Genomic DNA, 18,366 nt, shown 5'->3' on the forward strand with positions numbered 1-18,366 from the left:
CTCTAGGGTTTCCATTGTTTTGAATCTTTGGTTTCTGCGATAAACTTACCTTTTCCCACTTATCCTAGCCCGTACTTCCTTTGACATCCCGAGTTCTCTGGTCTTGTCGGTGCCAACCGTCCCCTTTATTGGAACATGTTGGCCCTGCACTCTCACTCGTCCCCCTCTGAATGTCTCCCACTTCCTCGGATACAGAGCAACTGTTCCCAGTCCACTTTAGCCAGATCCTGTCTTATTAAGATGGGCCTTCCCCTTATTCAGGTCCTTTATTTCCAGGCCACCTTTCTCCTGATCGATGCAGAGGAACGTCGATTATCTGTCATTCAATTAACCGAATTTTGGTTTATCGAACATGATCGCAGGGTCCCGCTGCTTGGCTAACTATGTTGTCCGGCACCCAATAATCTGAATGAAATACTCCCCACCCATGTCCTTCGGATAATCGAGGTTCCTCTGTAGTTAGTTGATATCTTATTGAACTATGGTCACTATCACAGAAATGCTCCCCCACTGTCACATCTACCACTCCTTGGCTTCATTCCCTAACACAAGGTCCAGCACCATCCCCTCTCCTTGTGCACTTTACATTCTGGCTTCAACAATCCCTTGGGAACGTTTTCAGAATACCGCCCCCACTTTGAAACTGACCCCTATGTAGTCACTATGTTACCAGAATGGGGCGGTAGATGTTTCTAATTCCCCTGGCTCAGCAGCTAGTCTGCTGCCAACCACAGAGCAGCCCCACCCAGTACGAGTTAGCCATGTCTGTAACCAGTGAATAGCAGCAGCACACTGAGAAAGGACAGGAGTGAGAGAGAGCAAGTACCTTATGGCTCTGTAGCTGGCTCCGTAAATCACCAATGTTTTTGGCGAGCAGTCTTGTCCCCTGGGAAAGCTTCTCCTGTCTGCTGTTGACCAGGCCCAGGAGAGCCTGCAGCAGCCTCTCGTACTGACTCGTCACCAGTGTGGTGTGCTGGGCCTGTCTCCACTCCTCCCTCAGGCTCACTCGAATCCCATTGAGAATGTCCTTGTAAACCAGGTAACGTTAGAGTCAGTTCCCCCAGGAACAAACACAGGCTACATTTATAAAGCCCTCTCCCCACATGGAATGACATCAGGAGGCAGGTTGTAGAAACAATGATCAGACAGTGTGACACTGAGCTACAAGAGGGGAAATTAGCACCAGAGGCTGGGCAAGGCAACTGGAAGGAAAGCAGCAAGGTGGAGAGGGAATTGTACAACTCAGAGCCTTTCGGTAGCTGAAAATATGACCATCAACAGTGGGGAGGTTTAAGACTGGGATGCTGAAGAGGTCAGATATCAGGTTTCTGGGCTGGAGGAGAGTATAGAGATATGGAGAGGTGACTCTATGGAGGGACTTGAACACAACGGTGAGCATTTTCAAATCAGAGGAGATACTGAGGGAGGGGTCAGTGGGGGTCGCCAGCATTAGCTGTGACTTGGTGGATGGCACTGCCAACTCAGGATAATTGAGTCAGGATAATTGTGGGCTCAAGGGCCCTTTCAGAGACATGAGCCCCTTGGTCTTGGCTCACCACCCAATGTAGGGCTGAAGGAGAGCTGCTCTGTCAGGGAGGTCAGCTTCTGGGTGAGATGTTAAACCGAGACTTCGTCAGTGTCAATGTTAGAAATGTGTCCCTGTAACGGTCAATTAGAAAGCTCCGCAATTGATTGAGAACTAGGTTCATCCTCAGTGGGAGGTAACGTCTGGGTAAGGAGAGGGTGCAGAAGGTGGAAACTGGCATTCATGGTAAATTACAGATTTACAATAAAACCCTTGTACATCTCTGAAAGTCTTTTTGAACCTAATCCAACTTGTGGATAGCTGTCAGTTAACCCAATGTCTGGCCAAGCATTAATCTCATTAGATCCTAAGCTAATGGAAATGGCACAGGACGAGGGACAGTGTTGGGCAACGTTCCGGGGGCGGAAGCAGGTGTTGAGTGGGTGAAGATAGAGCTTGAGGAACTGTTCGTACCTCCAGCTTGCAGAGATCCTCAGTCGCTGTGGTCTCCAGGTCATATTGTTGTCCCTCTGTAATCACAGCCAGTAACTCAGCATCAATGGGCTCCAGATCACCCTCCGCCTTCTCAATCACCTGCAATGATAGCACCAAGCAGAGAATCAGACCAACAGACACTGATGAATTCCTGATGAAGGGCTTATGCCTGAAACATCGATTCTCCTGCTCCTCAGATACTGCCTGACCTGCTGTGCTTTTCCAGCACCACACCCTCAACCACAATAATACAAACACCTCACCCCTCACCAGGATAACTCACTTACAAATCTTACTGGAACTGAATTTGTAGCCTGAACTAAATTAGGGACAGGGGTGCACACACACCCATCAGCACCTGCACACAATGGCTTTCAGAACGGTCCTAAAGAAGGAACCGGGATAGAAAGGTTTGAGAAGCAGTTGCAGAGCTGAGGGCCCATGTCACAGCCGCCGGTGAAGTGATTAAAAGCAAGGTTGCTCAGGACGGCAGAACTGGTGGAGCACAGAAATATCGGGGTGTTTGAGGAGATTATGGAGAGAATGTGGAGTAAGGCGATGGAACCAGCGTGGGTCAGTGTGCACAGCGGGACAGTCACAGAACTGGCTTCTGATTGATTCCAGGCACTGAGGTTAGATTTATGGAGAATGCAAGTGAGGTTGCCATTCATGTCCAGAGTTTAATAAAGGCACAAATGAGGCTCTCAGTCTCAGGACGGCTGCTGCAGGAGCGGAGGTAGGATTACTGAGGTGGAAAGTGGTGTTTGGATAAGTGGTCAAGGACAGCAACTGGAGATCCGTCTCTCTGGACGGACAGAGGGATGGAGTCAGTGGCTCGGACACAGAGTTTGTGTTAAAGTGAATGATTATGCCATTCCCAATATTTAGTTGAAATGTGTTTCTGTTCACACAGAGATAGATTTGCATTTGTATAGCAGCTTATGCAATCTTCGGCCATTTTATTTTAAAAAATTTAAAAATAATCACACGGGTCTGGATTATTCTGCAAAATGTCTTCCACAGTTTTCAGAGTGTCATATTGAAGATGTTGTTGGTAAGTCATTGTTGGGCGTGTTACCTGAAGTCGATCACTAGCGCTCTGAGCTGCAGATTCCGCCAATCTGTTCCGAACATCCATCCTTCTCTCCAGCAAGACAGCCTCGAACTGCCTCAGCCTCTCCTGCACAGTTAATACAAGCCATAGGTCAGGCAAACCATTCCATCAAACTCTGCCTAATCCCAGTCTTAATATACTTCCTGCCCAGCCCGCCAGACTGATGATACAAAATTCCCAAATGCTAATCCCGCTCCCTGTCGCCATGCTGTCATTTTAAAGTTATTTTGTCCTGGGTGTTTTTTGACGAGAGGTTGTAAAGGTAAGGGTGCCGAACTGACGAATGTAACGGCTTAAGTAAATAACTCAGGAGGCCTTTAGGTCTTTGTTGAAAACAGTTGTAACAATGTGAAGGGGAATGGCCAGTTCACACAGATCAGGCTTTCTAGTGTTTTCTTTGAGCTGTAGCAGCCAGAAGCAGTTTGGGTCTCAGAAAGTTTGGGGGCTTCAATGAATGATTGCTAGCTGCTACGTTCTCTGAAATCCCTTTCGATCTTGCTTCCTTCTGAATTGGAGAACAGTATGTGAGAATCTGCGTTGGAATTTGCCTTTTTGCACAGGGGTGTGTTTGTGGGATGTTACTCAATTGGAACAGTTAATTAGTAATCAGCACTGTATCTATCATTCAGTTAGGTTTTCCAATAGTTAGATTATTCTAAATTCCTCTTTCTTTTGTTTAAATACGTTGTCTTTTGCTTAACATTGAGCAGTTTGACCAGTCACATCGTATCTGGAACACAACACCTCACATTTGCCTTTAAAATAAGAAAACTTCAGGTCCAGGCTACTTTTTAAAAATATTTTGAGGGGATCTGGAATGTTCCATAACACTTCCTCGCAGTGTCACTCAGTTACCCTTCTCTCCCTCCCTAGTGCCGTGTTACTCTCTACTGATGTTAATCCAGCTCCTTCACACTGTCCCTCAGTAACCCCTCTCCCCCCAGTGCCCTGTGTTACTGACTGTATCTCTACTGATGTTAATCCAGCTCCTTCACACTGTCCCTCAGTAACCCCTCTCCCCCCAGTGCCCTGTGTTACTGACTGTATCTCTACTGATGTTAATCCAGCTCCTTCACACTGTCCCTCAGTAACCCCTCTCCCCCCAGTGCCCTGTGTTACTGACTGTATCCCTACTGATGTTAATCCAGCTCCTTCACACTGTCCCTCAGTAACCCCTCTCCCCCCAGTGCCCTGTGTTACTGACTGTATCTCTACTGATGTTAATCCAGCTCCTTCACACTGTCCCTCAGTAACCCCTCTCCCCCCAGTGCCCTGTGTTACTGACTGTATCCCTACTGATGTTAATCCAGCTCCTTCACACTGTCACTCAGTAACCCCTCTCCCCCCAGCGCCCTGTGTTACTGACTGTATCTCTACTGATGTTAATCCAGCTCCCTCACACTGTCACTCAGTAACCCCTCTCCCCCCAGCGCCCTGTGTTACTGACTGTATCTCTACTGATGTTAATCCAGCTCCCTCACACTGTCCCTCAGTAACCCCTCTCCCCCCAGCGCCCTGTGTTACTGACTGTATCCCTACTGATGTTAATCCAGCTCCCTCACACTGTCCCTCAGTAACCCCTCTCCCCCCCAGTGCCCTGTGTTACTGACTGTATCCCTACTGATGTTAATCCAGCTCCCTCACACTGTCACTCAGTAACCCCTCTCCCCCCAGCGCCCTGTGTTACTGACTGTATCCCTACTGATGTTAATCCAGCTCCCTCACACTGTCCCTCAGTAACACCTCTCCCCCCAGTGCCCTGTGTTACTGACTGTATCCCTACTGATGTTAATCCAGCTCCCTCACACTGTCCCTCAGTAACCCCTCTCCCCCCCAGCGCCATGTGTTACTGACTGTATCCCTACTGATGTTAATCCAGCTCCCTCACACTGTCACTCAGTAACCCCTCTCCCCCCAGCGCCCTGTGTTACTAACTGTATCCTTACTGATGTTAATCCAGCTCCCTCACACTGTCACTCAGTAACCCCTCTCCCCCCCAGCGCCCTGTGTTACTAACTGTATCCCTACTGATGTTAATCCAGCTCCCTCACACTGTCCCTCAGTAACCCCTCTCCCCCCAGCGCCCTGTGTTACTGACTGTATCCCTACTGATGTTACTGATGAGGAACTTCTCATCAAAAGGAAGAAGGCAGCTTACGTGAGGTGGAGGTAGCAAGGACCTAGCTCAGCTTTAGAGGATTACAGGCTTGCTAGAAAGGAGCTCAGAAATGTACTGAGGAGAGCCAGGAGGGGCCACGAAAAAGGCTTGGCAGGAAGGATTAGGGAGAACCCAAAGGCATTTTACTCATATGTGAGGAATAAGAGAATGATCAGGGAGAAGGTAGGGCTGGTCAGGGGTAGCGTAAGGAACTTGTGCGTGGAGTCTGAGCAAATAGGGGAAGCCCTGAATGGGTTTTTTGCTTCGGTTTTCACCAAGGAAAGGGAACTTGTAAATGAAAACTTAGAAGAACTGGGATACAGTCTTGACAAGATCAAGATTGATGAAGTTGATGTGCTAGAAACTTTGGAAAACATTAAGATTGATAAGTCTCCAGGGCCAGACCAGATTTATCCTAGGCCGCTCTGGGAAGCAAGAAAGGAGGTTGCTAAGCCACTGGCAAAGATCTTTGCCTCCTCGCTCTCCACGAGAGTTGTATCAGAGGATTGGAGGGAGGCAAATGTTGTTCCTCTTTTCAAGAAGGGTAATAGGGAAATCCCTGGCAATTACAGACCAATCGGTCTTACAGCTGTGGTCAGCAAGGTTTTGGAAAGAATTCTGAGGGATAGGATTTATGACTATTTGGCAAAGCATAGTGTGATTAAAGGCAGTCAGCATGGCTTTGTGAGGGGCAGGTCATGCCTCACAAATCTTATTAAGTTCTTTGAGGAGGTGACGAGACAGGTCAATGAAGGTCGAGCAGTGAATGTGGTGTATATGGACTTCAGCAAGGCATTTGATCGGGTTCCCCATGGTAGGCTCATTCATAAAGTCAGGGGGTATGGGATACAGGGAGATTTGACTGTCTCGATTCAGAATTGGCTGGCTGACAGAAGGCAGAGTGGTTGTAGATGGAAAGTATTCTGCCTGGAGGTCAGTGTTGAGTGGGGTCCTTCAGGTCTCTGTTCTTGGGCCTCTGCTCTTTGTAGTTTTTATAAATGACTTGGATGAGGAGGTTGAGGGGTGGGTTAGTAAATTTGCGATGACACAAAGGTTGGAGATGTCGTCGATAGTATAGAGGGCTACTGCAGGCTGCAGTGCGACATAGACAGGATGCAGAGCTGGGCTGAGAAATGGCAGGTGGAGTTCAACCTGGATAAATGCGAAGTGATGCATTTTGGAAGGTCAAACTCGAATGCTGAATATAGGATTAAAGACAGGATTCTTGGCAGTGTGGGGGAACAGAGGGATCTGGGTGTGCAAGTACATAGATCTCTCAAGGTTGCCACCCAAGTGGATAGGGTTGTTAAGAAAGCACATGGTGTTTTGGTTTTCATTAACAGGGGGATCGAGTTTAAGAGCCGTGAGGTTTTGCTGCAGCTCTACAAGTCCCTGGTGAGACCACACTTGGAATATTGTGTCCAGTTCTGGTCGCCCTACTATAGGAAAGATACAGAGGCTTTGGAGAGGGTGCAAAGAAGGTTTACCAGGATGCTGCCTGGACTGGAGGGCTTGCCTTATGAAGAAAGGTTGAATAAGCTCGGACTTTTCTCTCGGGGGACGAGGAGGAAGAGAGGAGACCTGATCAAGGTATACAAGGCAATGAGAGGAATAGATAGAGTCAATAGCCAGAGACTTTTCTCCAGGGCAGGATCGACTGGTACGATTGTTTGAAGATATTACGAGGAAGGTATAGAGGGGACATCAGAGGTAGGTTCTTACGCAGAGAGCTGTGAATACATGGAATGCGTTACCAGCGGTGGTGGTGGAAGCAGAGTCATTGCGGACATTTAAGCAACTGCTGGACATGCACATGGATAGCAGTGAGTTGAGGGGTGCTTAGGTTAAGTTACTATATTTGACATTGGGATTAAATCGCGGCACAACATCGTGGGCCGAAGGGCCTGTTCTGTGCTATACGTTTCTATGTTCGATGTTAATCCAGCTCTTCTCACACTGTCACTCAGTAACCTCTCTCCCTCCAGAGCCCTGTGTTACTGCCTGTATGTCTACTGATGTTAATTCAGCTCCCTCACAGTGCCTTAATCATCATCTGCTATTACTTAAAATAACTCATGAACTTTTAAAAACAGTAAGAGATATTGGATTGGTTAGTGGGGAATGGCTGACTAAAAGGGGAAAAAGACCAAAGTACAGGGCTCTGTCAGGACTGAAGCAAGCAGATCACAAGGGAAAGGGATGAGGGTACTGCAGACTGAGCCTTACCTGATACAGCGTGATGTGTCTCACCCTGTCGGTCAGTGATTGGCTCACTGTGGAGTGTGCAGCCTGCAACAGCTTCAGCCTTCTCTGTAAAGTGGTCAGACAGTGCAGGGCTGGGGCAGTAATCTGTTCCCCAGCTTGGTGTGGCTGCTCCAGTACAGAGCACTGCTCACTCAGCTCATGGTGAACTCTCTCCAGGGTAGCAGCCAGCAGCTGGAACACACAATCAGCGACAGATAAACCCTCTCAGCTTCAGGACTGAATACAGTCACCATTCACAGTCAAGAACAGCTTCATCTCCACTGTTACTCGACTTCTCAACGGACTCTTAAATCTCGCTCTCCCGCCATGACAGTATATCCCTCGCTCTGTTCTACACATTTTGTATGGTATGAACTGCCTGTACTGTACAAGAAACAGAACCTTTCACTGTACCTAGGTACATGTGATAATAAATCACATCACAAACAAGAGCCAGCTGGATTCCCCTGTCAATGGTGCCCAGTTCATGTGGCTCTCAGACACTGTTTGATGTTGTAGCAGCCTTACTCCTGAGGCAGAGAGTCAGGAGTTCAAACCTTAGACCATCAACATCACATAATCTGTACTGATATTTAAACTGCAGGATAGAGAGAGCGCCGCACTGTCAGAGGGTCAGCGCTGGGGGAGCGCTGCACTGTCAGAGGGTCAGTGCTGGGGGGGCGCCGCACTGTCAGAGGGTCAGTGCTGTGGGAGTGCCACACTGTCGGAGGGTCAGTGCTGTGGGAGTGCCACACTGTCAGAGGGTCAGCGCTGGGGGGGGCGCCGCACTGTCAGAGGGTCAGTGCTGTGGGAGTGCCACACTGTCAGAGGGTCAGCGCTGGGGGGGGCGCCGCACTGTCAGAGGGTCAGTGCTGTGGGAGTGCCACACTGTCAGAGGGTCAGCGCTGGGGGGGGCGCCGCACTGTCAGAGGGTCAGTGCTGTGGGAGTGCCACACTGTCAGAGGGTCAGCGCTGGGGGGGCGCCGCACTGTCAGAGGGTCAGCGCTGGGGGGGCGCCGCACTGTCGGAGGGTCAGCGCTGTGGGAGTGCCACACTGTCAGAGGGTCAGCGCTGGGGGAGCGCCGCACTGTCGGAGGGTCAGCGCTGTGGGAGTGCCACACTGTCACGCATCACCTGACATCAGCCCTTTGATTGGTACTTTAGAAGGTACCATGAGAAGACAGACAGTTTGGGGAAAAAGACAAAAACCAAGAAAGCTTAAAAGATAGAATTCACAAATGAATAGATCCAATTGCTCCTGACTAACCACTGAATCGAAGGGTGACTGTCAAAGTCGAGAGAACAGTACTTCACAGTTACAAAAATCGAAAGGACTGAGAGAAAGTGGCCTTTTCACTTTGTGGCCTGGGCTTTATCTCTGGAACTTTGTTAACCCTGTCTTTATTCTTCCTCTATTCAGTGCGTGTGTTAAACGGCGTGTCTTTGGGGTTTTGAAGGGGTGGGGATTAAGCTGGATAAACTAGAACACCTCTTCCTGCTCTTGTTAAAGCTGAGCATTACAATAAAAAGTTATTTTAGAGTTACTGAAGAAAGCTGGTGAGGATTGGTCCTGCGTTGAGTAACAGTCAGTCGGTAAATTGGATATTTTGAATGGTCTCATTTTATACATTTATACACTGTGTGACAAGTCATGGAGCCCAATTGTCAACACCCTCTACCCAGGTATGTTGTGACACCAGGAATCTGTTTTTGCATACATACATATAATATATACATATACAGCTCTTGGTAAGTTTGCAGTTTGCAATCCAGGTATCCGTTATTCTAAAAATGTCCTCAAACTTTCGGATTAGATTCCGGTGTTACAATGAACTTCACGAGGCCCGGGCCAGTACCTGGTGATAATCCAGCTGTTGTTCTGCTTCTTCAAAAGGTATCGGGCTGGAGGAGTAAATTCTTTCCTCAGCAGCATCTAACCACTGGCTGATCCAGAGCGTGGTATCCTGCAAACGCCTCTCCAATGTTACACACTCACCCTGAGCAATGTAAAAGATAGGAAAGGACCCATTAAAAAGGCTCAGTGCTCACAATGCACGCATTACAGGACAAATTGTTCGTCTGTATCTAACTGCGTTGTAAAGTTCCCTCAACATGGTCCCCATCAAACACTGCCAGCTCAGGGACAGTATGAGGTTAGATACAGAGTAAAGCTCCCTCTACACTGTCCCCCATCAAATCCTCCCAGGACAGAAACAGCACAGGGTTAGATACTGAGTAAAGCTCCCTCTACACAGTCTCCATCAAACACTCCCAGGACAGGGACAGCACGGGGTTAGATACAGAGTAAAGCTCCCTCTACACTGTCCCCCATCAAACACTCCCAGGGACAGGGGCAGCACGGGGTTAGATACAGAGTAAAGCTCCCTCTACACTGTCCCCCATCAAACACTCCCAGGGACAGGGGCAGCACGGGGTTAGATACAGAGTAAAGCTCCCTCTACACTGTCCCCCATCAAACACTCCCAGGGACAGGGGCAGCACGGGGTTAGATACAGAGTAAAGCTCCCTCTACACTGTCCCCCACCAAACACTCCCAGGGACAGGGGCAGCACGGGGTTAGATACAGAGTAAAGCTCCCTCTACACTGTCCCCATCAAACACTCCCAGGACAGGGACAGCACGGGGTTAGATACAGAGTAAAGCTCTCTCTACACAGTCCCCCATCAAATCCTCCCAGGACAGAAAAAGCACAAGGTTAGATACTGAGTAAAGCTCCCTCTACTCAGTCCCCATCAAACACTCCCAGGACAGGGACAGCACAGGGTTAGATACAGAGTAAAGTTGCCATGCACTGTCCCCCATCAAACACTCCCAGGGACTGGGACAGCACAGGGTTAGATACAGAGTAAAGCTCCCTCTACACTGTCCCCCATCAAACACTCCCAGGGACAGGGGCAGCACGGGGTGAGATACAGAGTAAAGCTCCCTCTACACTGTCCCCCATCAAACACTCCCAGGGACAGGGGCAGCACGGGGTTAGATACAGAGTAAAGCTCCCTCTACACTGTCCCCCATCAAACACTCCCAGGGACAGGGGCAGCACGGGGTTAGATACAGAGTAAAGCTCCCTCTACACTGTCCCCATCAAACACTCCCAGGACAGGGACAGCACGGGGTTAGATACAGAGTAAAGCTCTCTCTACACTGTCCCCCATCAAATCCTCCCAGGACAGAAAAAGCACAAGGTTAGATTCTGAGTAAAGCTCCCTCTACACTGTCCCCATTAAACACTCCCAGGACAGGGACAGCACGGGGTTAGATACAGAGTAAAGCTCCCTCTACACTGTCCCCTATCAAACACTCCCAGGGACAGGGGCAGCACGGGGTTAGATACAGAGTAAAGCTCCCTCTACACTGTCCCCCATCAAACACTCCCAGGGACAGGGGCAGCACGGGGTTAGATACAGAGTAAAGCTCCCTCTACACTGTCCCCCACCAAACACTCCCAGGGACAGGGGCAGCACGGGGTTAGATACAGAGTAAAGCTCCCTCTACACTGTCCCCATCAAACACTCCCAGGACAGGGACAGCACGGGGTTAGATACAGAGTAAAGCTCTCTCTACACAGTCCCCCATCAAATCCTCCCAGGACAGAAAAAGCACAAGGTTAGATACTGAGTAAAGCTCCCTCTACTCAGTCTCCATCAAACACTCCCAGGACAGGGACAGCACAGGGTTAGATACAGAGTAAAGTTGCCATGCACTGTCCCCCATCAAACACTCCCAGGGACTGGGACAGCACAGGGTTAGATACAGAGTAAAGCTCCCTCTACACTGTCCCCCATCAAACACTCCCAGGGACAGGGGCAGCACGGGGTGAGATACAGAGTAAAGCTCCCTCTACACTGTCCCCCATCAAACACTCCCAGGGACAAGGGCAGCACGGGGTTAGATACAGAGTAAAGCTCCCTCTACACTGTCCCCCATCAAACACTCCCAGGGACAGGGGCAGCACGGGGTTAGATACAGAGTAAAGCTCCCTCTACACTGTCCCCATCAAACACTCCCAGGACAGGGACAGCACGGGGTTAGATACAGAGTAAAGCTCTCTCTACACTGTCCCCCATCAAATCCTCCCAGGACAGAAAAAGCACAAGGTTAGATTCTGAGTAAAGCTCCCTCTACACTGTCCCCATTAAACACTCCCAGGACAGGGACAGCACGGGGTTAGATACAGAGTAAAGCTCCCTCTACACTGTCCCCATCAAACACTCCCAGGACAGGGACAGCATGGGATTCGATAGAGAGTACAGCTCCCTCTACACTGTCCCCCATCAAATCCTCCCAGGACAGAAACAGCACAGGGTTAGATACTGAGTAAAGCTCCCTCTACACAGTCCCCATCAAACACTCCCAGGACAGGGACAGCACGGGGTTAGATACAGAGTAAAGTTGCCATGCACTGTCCCCCATCAAACACTCCCAGGGACTGGGACAGCACAGGGTTAGATACAGAGTAAAGCTCCCTCTACACTGTCCCCCATCAAACACTCCCAGGGTCAGGGGCAGCACGGGGTTAGATACAGAGTAAAGCTCCCTCTACACTGTCCCCCATCAAACACTCCCAGGACAGGGACAGCACGGGGTTAGATACAGAGTAAAGCTTCCTCTACACTGTCCCCCATCAAATCCTCCCAGGACAGAGACAGCACGGGGTTAGATACAGAGTAAAGCTCCCTCTACACTTCCCCCATCATAACTCCCAGGACAGGGACAGCATGGAATTCGATAAAGAGTACAGCTCCCTCTACACTGTCCCCATCAAACACTCCCAGGACAGGGACAGCACGGGGTTAGATACAGAGTAAAGCTCCCTCTACACTGTCCCCCATCAAACACTCCCAGGGACAGGGGCAGCACGGGGTTAGATACAGAGTAAAGCTCCCTCTACACTGTCCCCCATCAAATCCTCCCAGGACAGGGACAGCACGGGGTTAGATACTGAGTAAAGCTCCCTCTACACTGTCCCCCATTAAACACTCCCAGGACAGGGACAGCACGGGGTTAGATACTGAGTAAAGCTCCCTCTACACTGACCCATCAAACACTCCCAGGGACAGGGACAGTGCGGGGTGAGATACAGAGTAAAGTTGCCATGCATTGTTGATAAACATAGCCAGGTCTGGTGCCAACATTACTGGAAAGATATGATCACACTGGTGAAGGTACAGAGGAGATTTACAATGATGTTAGCATGAATGGAGAGGCCTAGCTGTGAGGCCAGGTTGAATGTTCTGTCTTCACTGCCTCCCTTCTGTGTACAGTGGCTGTGTGACCCACCTGCCCCTGTGTGGGGACAGCAGTTGCCTCCTTGGCCAGCAGACCAAGCTGAGTTACCCACACACTCAGCTCCTCTGCTGCTGCTGGTGATGGTGCTGGTGACGAGACTCCATGGACATTGCGGACACTCCCAGCTGTGAGCGACACCTGAAAAGGTACAAAATGACATACTCTTCAAAGAACAGAGAACTGGACTTCCACGACGTTCAGGGACCTTCCTGAAGTGTTTTTCAAGTGTGGTCCCTGTTATAATGTTATAACTCACTCAGCAAGATCCTAAAAACACCAGCATCAGACTGATCACATGCAATGTTGGAGTGATCTGACTTAGGGCAGCACGGTGGCTCAGTGGTTAGCACTGCTGCCTCACAGCGCCAGGGATCCAGGTTCGATTCCCGCCTCGGGTGACTGTCTGTGTGGCTTTTGCACATTCTCTCTCGTGTCTGCGTGGGTTTCCTCCCACATTCCAAAGGCTGGGGTATATTGGCCAAGGGAAATGTGGAGTTATAGGGATAAGCAGGGGGCTGGGTCTTTGTGGGGTCAGTGCAGACTTGATGGGCCAAATGCCCTCTTTCTGGACTGGAAGGACTCTTGGTAACCATTGGCTCAGAGCCTTCCTGAGAATAGAAACAAACTTAGAGACCACTTTTTGATAACATCCTACACAGTTACAGGAAACCCCTGTAAATAATAACGTACTCTCATGAAAAATTCTACACAGCCACTCTTGGGATGACTGTATCCAGTCACTCAAACACTGACTGCAGGAATGATCAGCCAGTAGGAGAGCAAGCAGCACGAGCTGTCAGCGTGGTCTGGGAAACCAGGCTCTCAGCTGCGGAGGACAAGGCAATTTCTCCTGCAACCCAGCGCGCTTCATCCACATACAGCTTGAGTTGGGATGTCATGTCACCCAGAGGCAGTACCCTTATCCTTTCCTTGTCACTCCACATTCCCCCACGGCCAACCCACCCGAATCTGCACATCTTCAGGCTGTGGGAGGAAACCCACGCAGACACGGGGGGAGAATGTGCAAACTCCACACAGACAGTCTCCCGAGGTTGGATTCGAAGCCGGGTCCCTGGTGCTGTGAGGCAGCAATGCTAATCACTCAGGCACCGTGCCTCCTTCAATCCCTTCATCCAAGTCATTCCTACAAAATTGTAAACAGCAGAGGTCCCACTTTGGCAACCTGTAAAAGCCCAATCCTACTCTCTGCTTCCTGTTAGTCTGAGAATCTGTTACCCCTACACCTTAACCCCTACTTTCTGCAGAAATATTTGATACGACACTTTCTCAAGTGCTTTCTTGAAGTCTAAGTACACCTGACTACTTGGAAGTTTTAGAAATATCTTGCTACAATGTCATTACTAATAGCTTCTAACAATGTCCCTGTGAGAAATATTAAGCTCACAGCCTGTCGTTTCCTGCTTTCTGTCTCGCTCCCTTTATTTAAATGCCTTAAATGTTAGTTCAGTCTCTCCCTCCAGGAATGCTGCCTGCCTTACGGAGTGCTGTGGTTTTATTCCAGCCTTCCAGCATCCACAGTATTTTGGCCTTTCAATTCTGTGCCGAGTGAACATCAGCTTTGGATCAGCGAGCACACATTTACTGGGCACTGTGCCACCACAACCCAAGCTGACCCCTGGCTAACACATGGAAATCAGCAGCTCATCAACCACACGTGGCAGATAGAGAAGATGTCAACTCTCAGCAATCTGGGCTGGCTGCAAAATAAGCAACAATTATTTGCATTTATATAGAGCCATTAACATCCTGAAGGTTCTGAAGGCTCTTCACAATTGTGGAGCCGGAGTAAAACCTGCACAGTAGGGAACAGTTGAAGTGAACGGTGTCAATGTACTTCAGGAGAAGTTACATAAACACACGAGGGAGGAAGGGGAATGGAAGGAGATGCTAATGACATCAGTGAGGAGGAGGATCACATAGAGCAGGAACAGCAGCATCCACCAAATCAGGCCGAATGGCCTTTACTGCATTCTAAACTGTTCATAAAGAATTAACATTGAATCACATAAGGAGATATTAGGAATAAAAACAGAATGTGCTGGAGACAGAGAGACAGAAAGAGAGAGAGAGAGAAAGAGAGAGAGAAAGAGAGAGAAATAGAGTGAGAGAGAAATAGAGAGAGACAGAGAGAAATAGAGAGAGAGAGACTGAGAAAGAGAGACCAAGAGAGCGAGATGGGAGGGAATTCCAGAGTTTAGAACCCAGGAAGCTGAAGGCAGTATTGCCACTGATGAAGACTATATCTGGGAATATTCCTCAAGCCAAATCTCAGAGACATTGGGGCTGGAGGGTGTGACAGAGATAGGGAGGGGGTGTAGGGGCTGGAGGGTGTGACAGAGATAGGGAGGGGGTGTAGGGGCTGGAGGACGTTACAGAGATAGGGAAGAGTATAGGGGCTGGAGGGGGTTACAGAGATAGGGAGGGGTGTAGGGGCTGGAGGGGGTTACAGAGATAGGGAGGGTGTAGGGGCTGGAGGGGGTTACAGAGATAGGGAGGGTGTAGGGGCTGGAGGGGGTTACAGAGATAGGGAGGGTGTAGGGGCTGGAGGACGTTACAGAAATAGGGAGGGGTGGTAGGGTCTGGGGGAAGTTACAGAGATAGGGAAGAGTATAGGGGCTGGAGAAAGTTACAGAGATAGGGGATACAAGACTGAGTATGAGTGTGTAAACCATTAGGCTGCAAGGAACAGGAATAGACTATTCAACAGCCGAACAACATTCCTCACGTCCACTTTCCTGACCTCTCCCAATTGATTCTCCTGTTGATCAAGAATCTGTCTCAGAATTGATCCATCTATACTCAGGGACTCTGCCTCCACAGCGCTCTGTGCAACGGAGATCCCAAGGACTCTCAACCCTCAGAGAGAAGAAATTCTCCCTCATCTCCATCTGAAATTCACAGCCCTTTAGTCTGAGACTGTGCCCTCTGGTCCTAGACTCTCTCATAAGGGGAAACATCCTCTCTGCATTGACCCTATCAAACCTCCTAAGAATCCTAAATATTTCAGTGTGGTCACCTCTCATTCTTCCAAATCTCAATAAGTAGAGACTCAACCAGATTCACCTTTGTTCATAAGCCATCCCTCCATAGCTGGGATCATCCGAGGAAACCTTTTCTGAACTGTTTCCAATGAAATGGTATCTTTTCCTAAATAGAGGAACCAAAACTGCTCACAGTGCTCCAGATGTGATCTCCCCAGCCCCTTGTCCAGTTGCAGTAAGACTTCCCTACTCTTATACTCCAACCTCACAAAATATGGGCCAATGTTCCATTCACCTTCCTGATTCCCTGCTGCATTTGTGTATTACCTTTCTTTGTCACGTGCACATAACTGTAAGGTCCTAGGGAGTGTTGTTGAACAAAGAGACCTTGGCACGAAGGTTCCTTGAAATAGAGTCACAGGTAGATAGAATAATGAAGGTAACGTTTGGTACAATCGCCTTTATTCGTCAGTGCATTGAGTACAGGAGTTGGGAGGTCATATTGCAGCTGTCCCAGACATTAGTTAGGCCACTTTTGGAATACTGCATACAATTCTGGTCTCTCTGCAATAGGAAGGATGTTGTGAAACGTGAAAGGGTTCAGAAAAGATTTACAAGGATGTTGCCAGGGTTGAAGGATTTGAGCTACAGGGAGAGGCTGAACAGGCTGGGGCTGTTTTCCCTGGAGCGTCGGAGGCTGAGGGGTGACCTTATAGAGGTTTACAAAATTATGAGGGGCATGGATAGGGTAAATAGACAAAGTCTTTTCCCTGGGTACGTGTATGGAATGAGCTGCCAGAGGAAGTGGTGGAGGTTGGTACAATTGCAACATTTAAGAGGCATTTGGATGGGTATATGAATAGGAAGGGTTTGGAGGGATATGGGCCAGGTGCTGGCAGATAGGACTAGGTTGGGTTGGGATATCTGGTCAGCATGGACGGGTTGGACCGAAGGGTCTGTTTCCATGCTGGACATCTCTATGACTCTATAACTAGAGGGTATAGGTTTACAGTGAGAGGGAAAAGATTTAAAAGGGACCCAGGGGCAACTTGTTCACACAGAGAGTGGTACATGTATCAAATGAGCTGCCAGTGGAAGTGGTGGAAGTTGGTACAATTACAATATTTAAAAGGCATCTGGACAGGTGCATGAATAGGAAGGGTTTGGAGGGATATGGGCTAAGTCCTGGCAAATGGGGCTAGATCAATTTAGGATATCTGCTGAGATGTGATAAACTTGTGAACACATCAATTTCACATCATCAGAGAGCATCCCAGTCTGACCAGAATACCATGAATTACAGGAACAGGGTTAGGCCATTCGGTCCATCAATAATTCTTTGTCATTCACTCCTGGCTGATATGTTTCTCAAACCCATTCTCCTGCCTGATTCCTAAAACCTTTCACCCATTTTCTAATCAAGAACCTATATCTGTCTTAAAATACATTCAATGACTTGACCTCCACAGCTCTCTGCACCAATGAGTTCCACAGATTCCCCACTCTCTGGCTGAAGAAATTCCACCTCTTCATTGTTCCAAAGGATTGCCTCTGTGGCTGTGCCCTCGGCTCCTAGTGTCTCCGATTTGTGGACTCTCCATGTCCACTCTGTCCAGGCCTCTCAGTATTCTGTAAGCATTCTTACCCACAGGGCCTTACAGCATTGGAGAGGTCATTGCTTTCGATTTTCTTTTGAGGTGATGGGATGCACTGACCTGCGATGCCAAGCCTTGCACAAGAGAATCTTCCAGAAGCTTCAGGCGGCCCTCCATTTCTTGTTGGACACGTTGCCAGGTTGCAGCCACCTGATCGTCGTGACCGGGTGCCCCTTGCAGTTCTGCTGCCATTGTGTCTGTGAGCTGGAGGATATCCCTTGAGGAGCTGTATCACAGAGACAGACAGACAGTTAACCAGAAGCAATTCCTAACTCTGCAGCCTGCCCATCATCCCTGCCACCTGGAAACTGGACCGCAGCATGGTAATTAGTTTAACAACGTCGAACATAGCCCGATGGGACTCGATGGGCCGAATGGCCTTACTTCCACTCCTATGTCTTATGGTCTTATGGAACATAACCCCCTCTCAGCTCTATCCCGGTTAGTGAACTCGTACACACACACACACACACACACACACACACACAGAATCACATTGATTTCAAATGAAAGAAACAGGCTATTCAGCCCAATGGTCCATGCTGAAATTTTCATCTCATTCCATCAACGCAATCCTTTTTCCTTTTCAAACTCCTGTGTTTCTGCAGCTTTAAATGAATTTGATTGGTGACAATCACTCCATCCAGCGTGCAGAATTCCACACTCACACCACTCTCTCGGGAAAAAGATTTCCACCTGACCACCCCATGCAATGACTCTGACAGAGCCAAGTTCTGATCTCCACAAATGGGAATATCTTGCATCAAATTCTATTTTCAAAAAACATTGAACAGTACAGCCTTGGAACAGGCCCTTTGGCACCATGATGCCATTCTAAACTAATGCTAACTGCCAGCACATGT

At 48.9% G+C, this 18,366-nt stretch overlaps 1 protein-coding gene across 4 annotated transcripts in view; it reads right to left on the bottom strand.

The window, feature by feature from the left end:
* Positions 1–18,366, bottom strand: part of LOC132818445 (nesprin-2-like) — a 311,316-nt gene that overhangs the window by 147,416 nt on the left and 145,534 nt on the right. For all 4 annotated transcript variants that reach the window (XM_060829512.1, XM_060829513.1, XM_060829511.1 and 1 more), the window contains 7 exons: positions 17,564–17,729; positions 12,838–12,984; positions 9,393–9,533; positions 7,519–7,728; positions 3,099–3,200; positions 2,000–2,119; positions 827–1,027 (listed from right to left, as the gene is read on the bottom strand). In XM_060829512.1, the coding sequence (XP_060685495.1) occupies positions 827–1,027; positions 2,000–2,119; positions 3,099–3,200; positions 7,519–7,728; positions 9,393–9,533; positions 12,838–12,984; positions 17,564–17,729 (1,087 nt within the window). The remainder of the gene's footprint in view (positions 1–826; positions 1,028–1,999; positions 2,120–3,098; positions 3,201–7,518; positions 7,729–9,392; positions 9,534–12,837; positions 12,985–17,563; positions 17,730–18,366) is intronic.

The sequence above is a fragment of the Hemiscyllium ocellatum genome, chromosome 8 (genome assembly GCF_020745735.1).
Source record: "Hemiscyllium ocellatum isolate sHemOce1 chromosome 8, sHemOce1.pat.X.cur, whole genome shotgun sequence".
NCBI lineage: Eukaryota > Metazoa > Chordata > Chondrichthyes > Orectolobiformes > Hemiscylliidae > Hemiscyllium > Hemiscyllium ocellatum.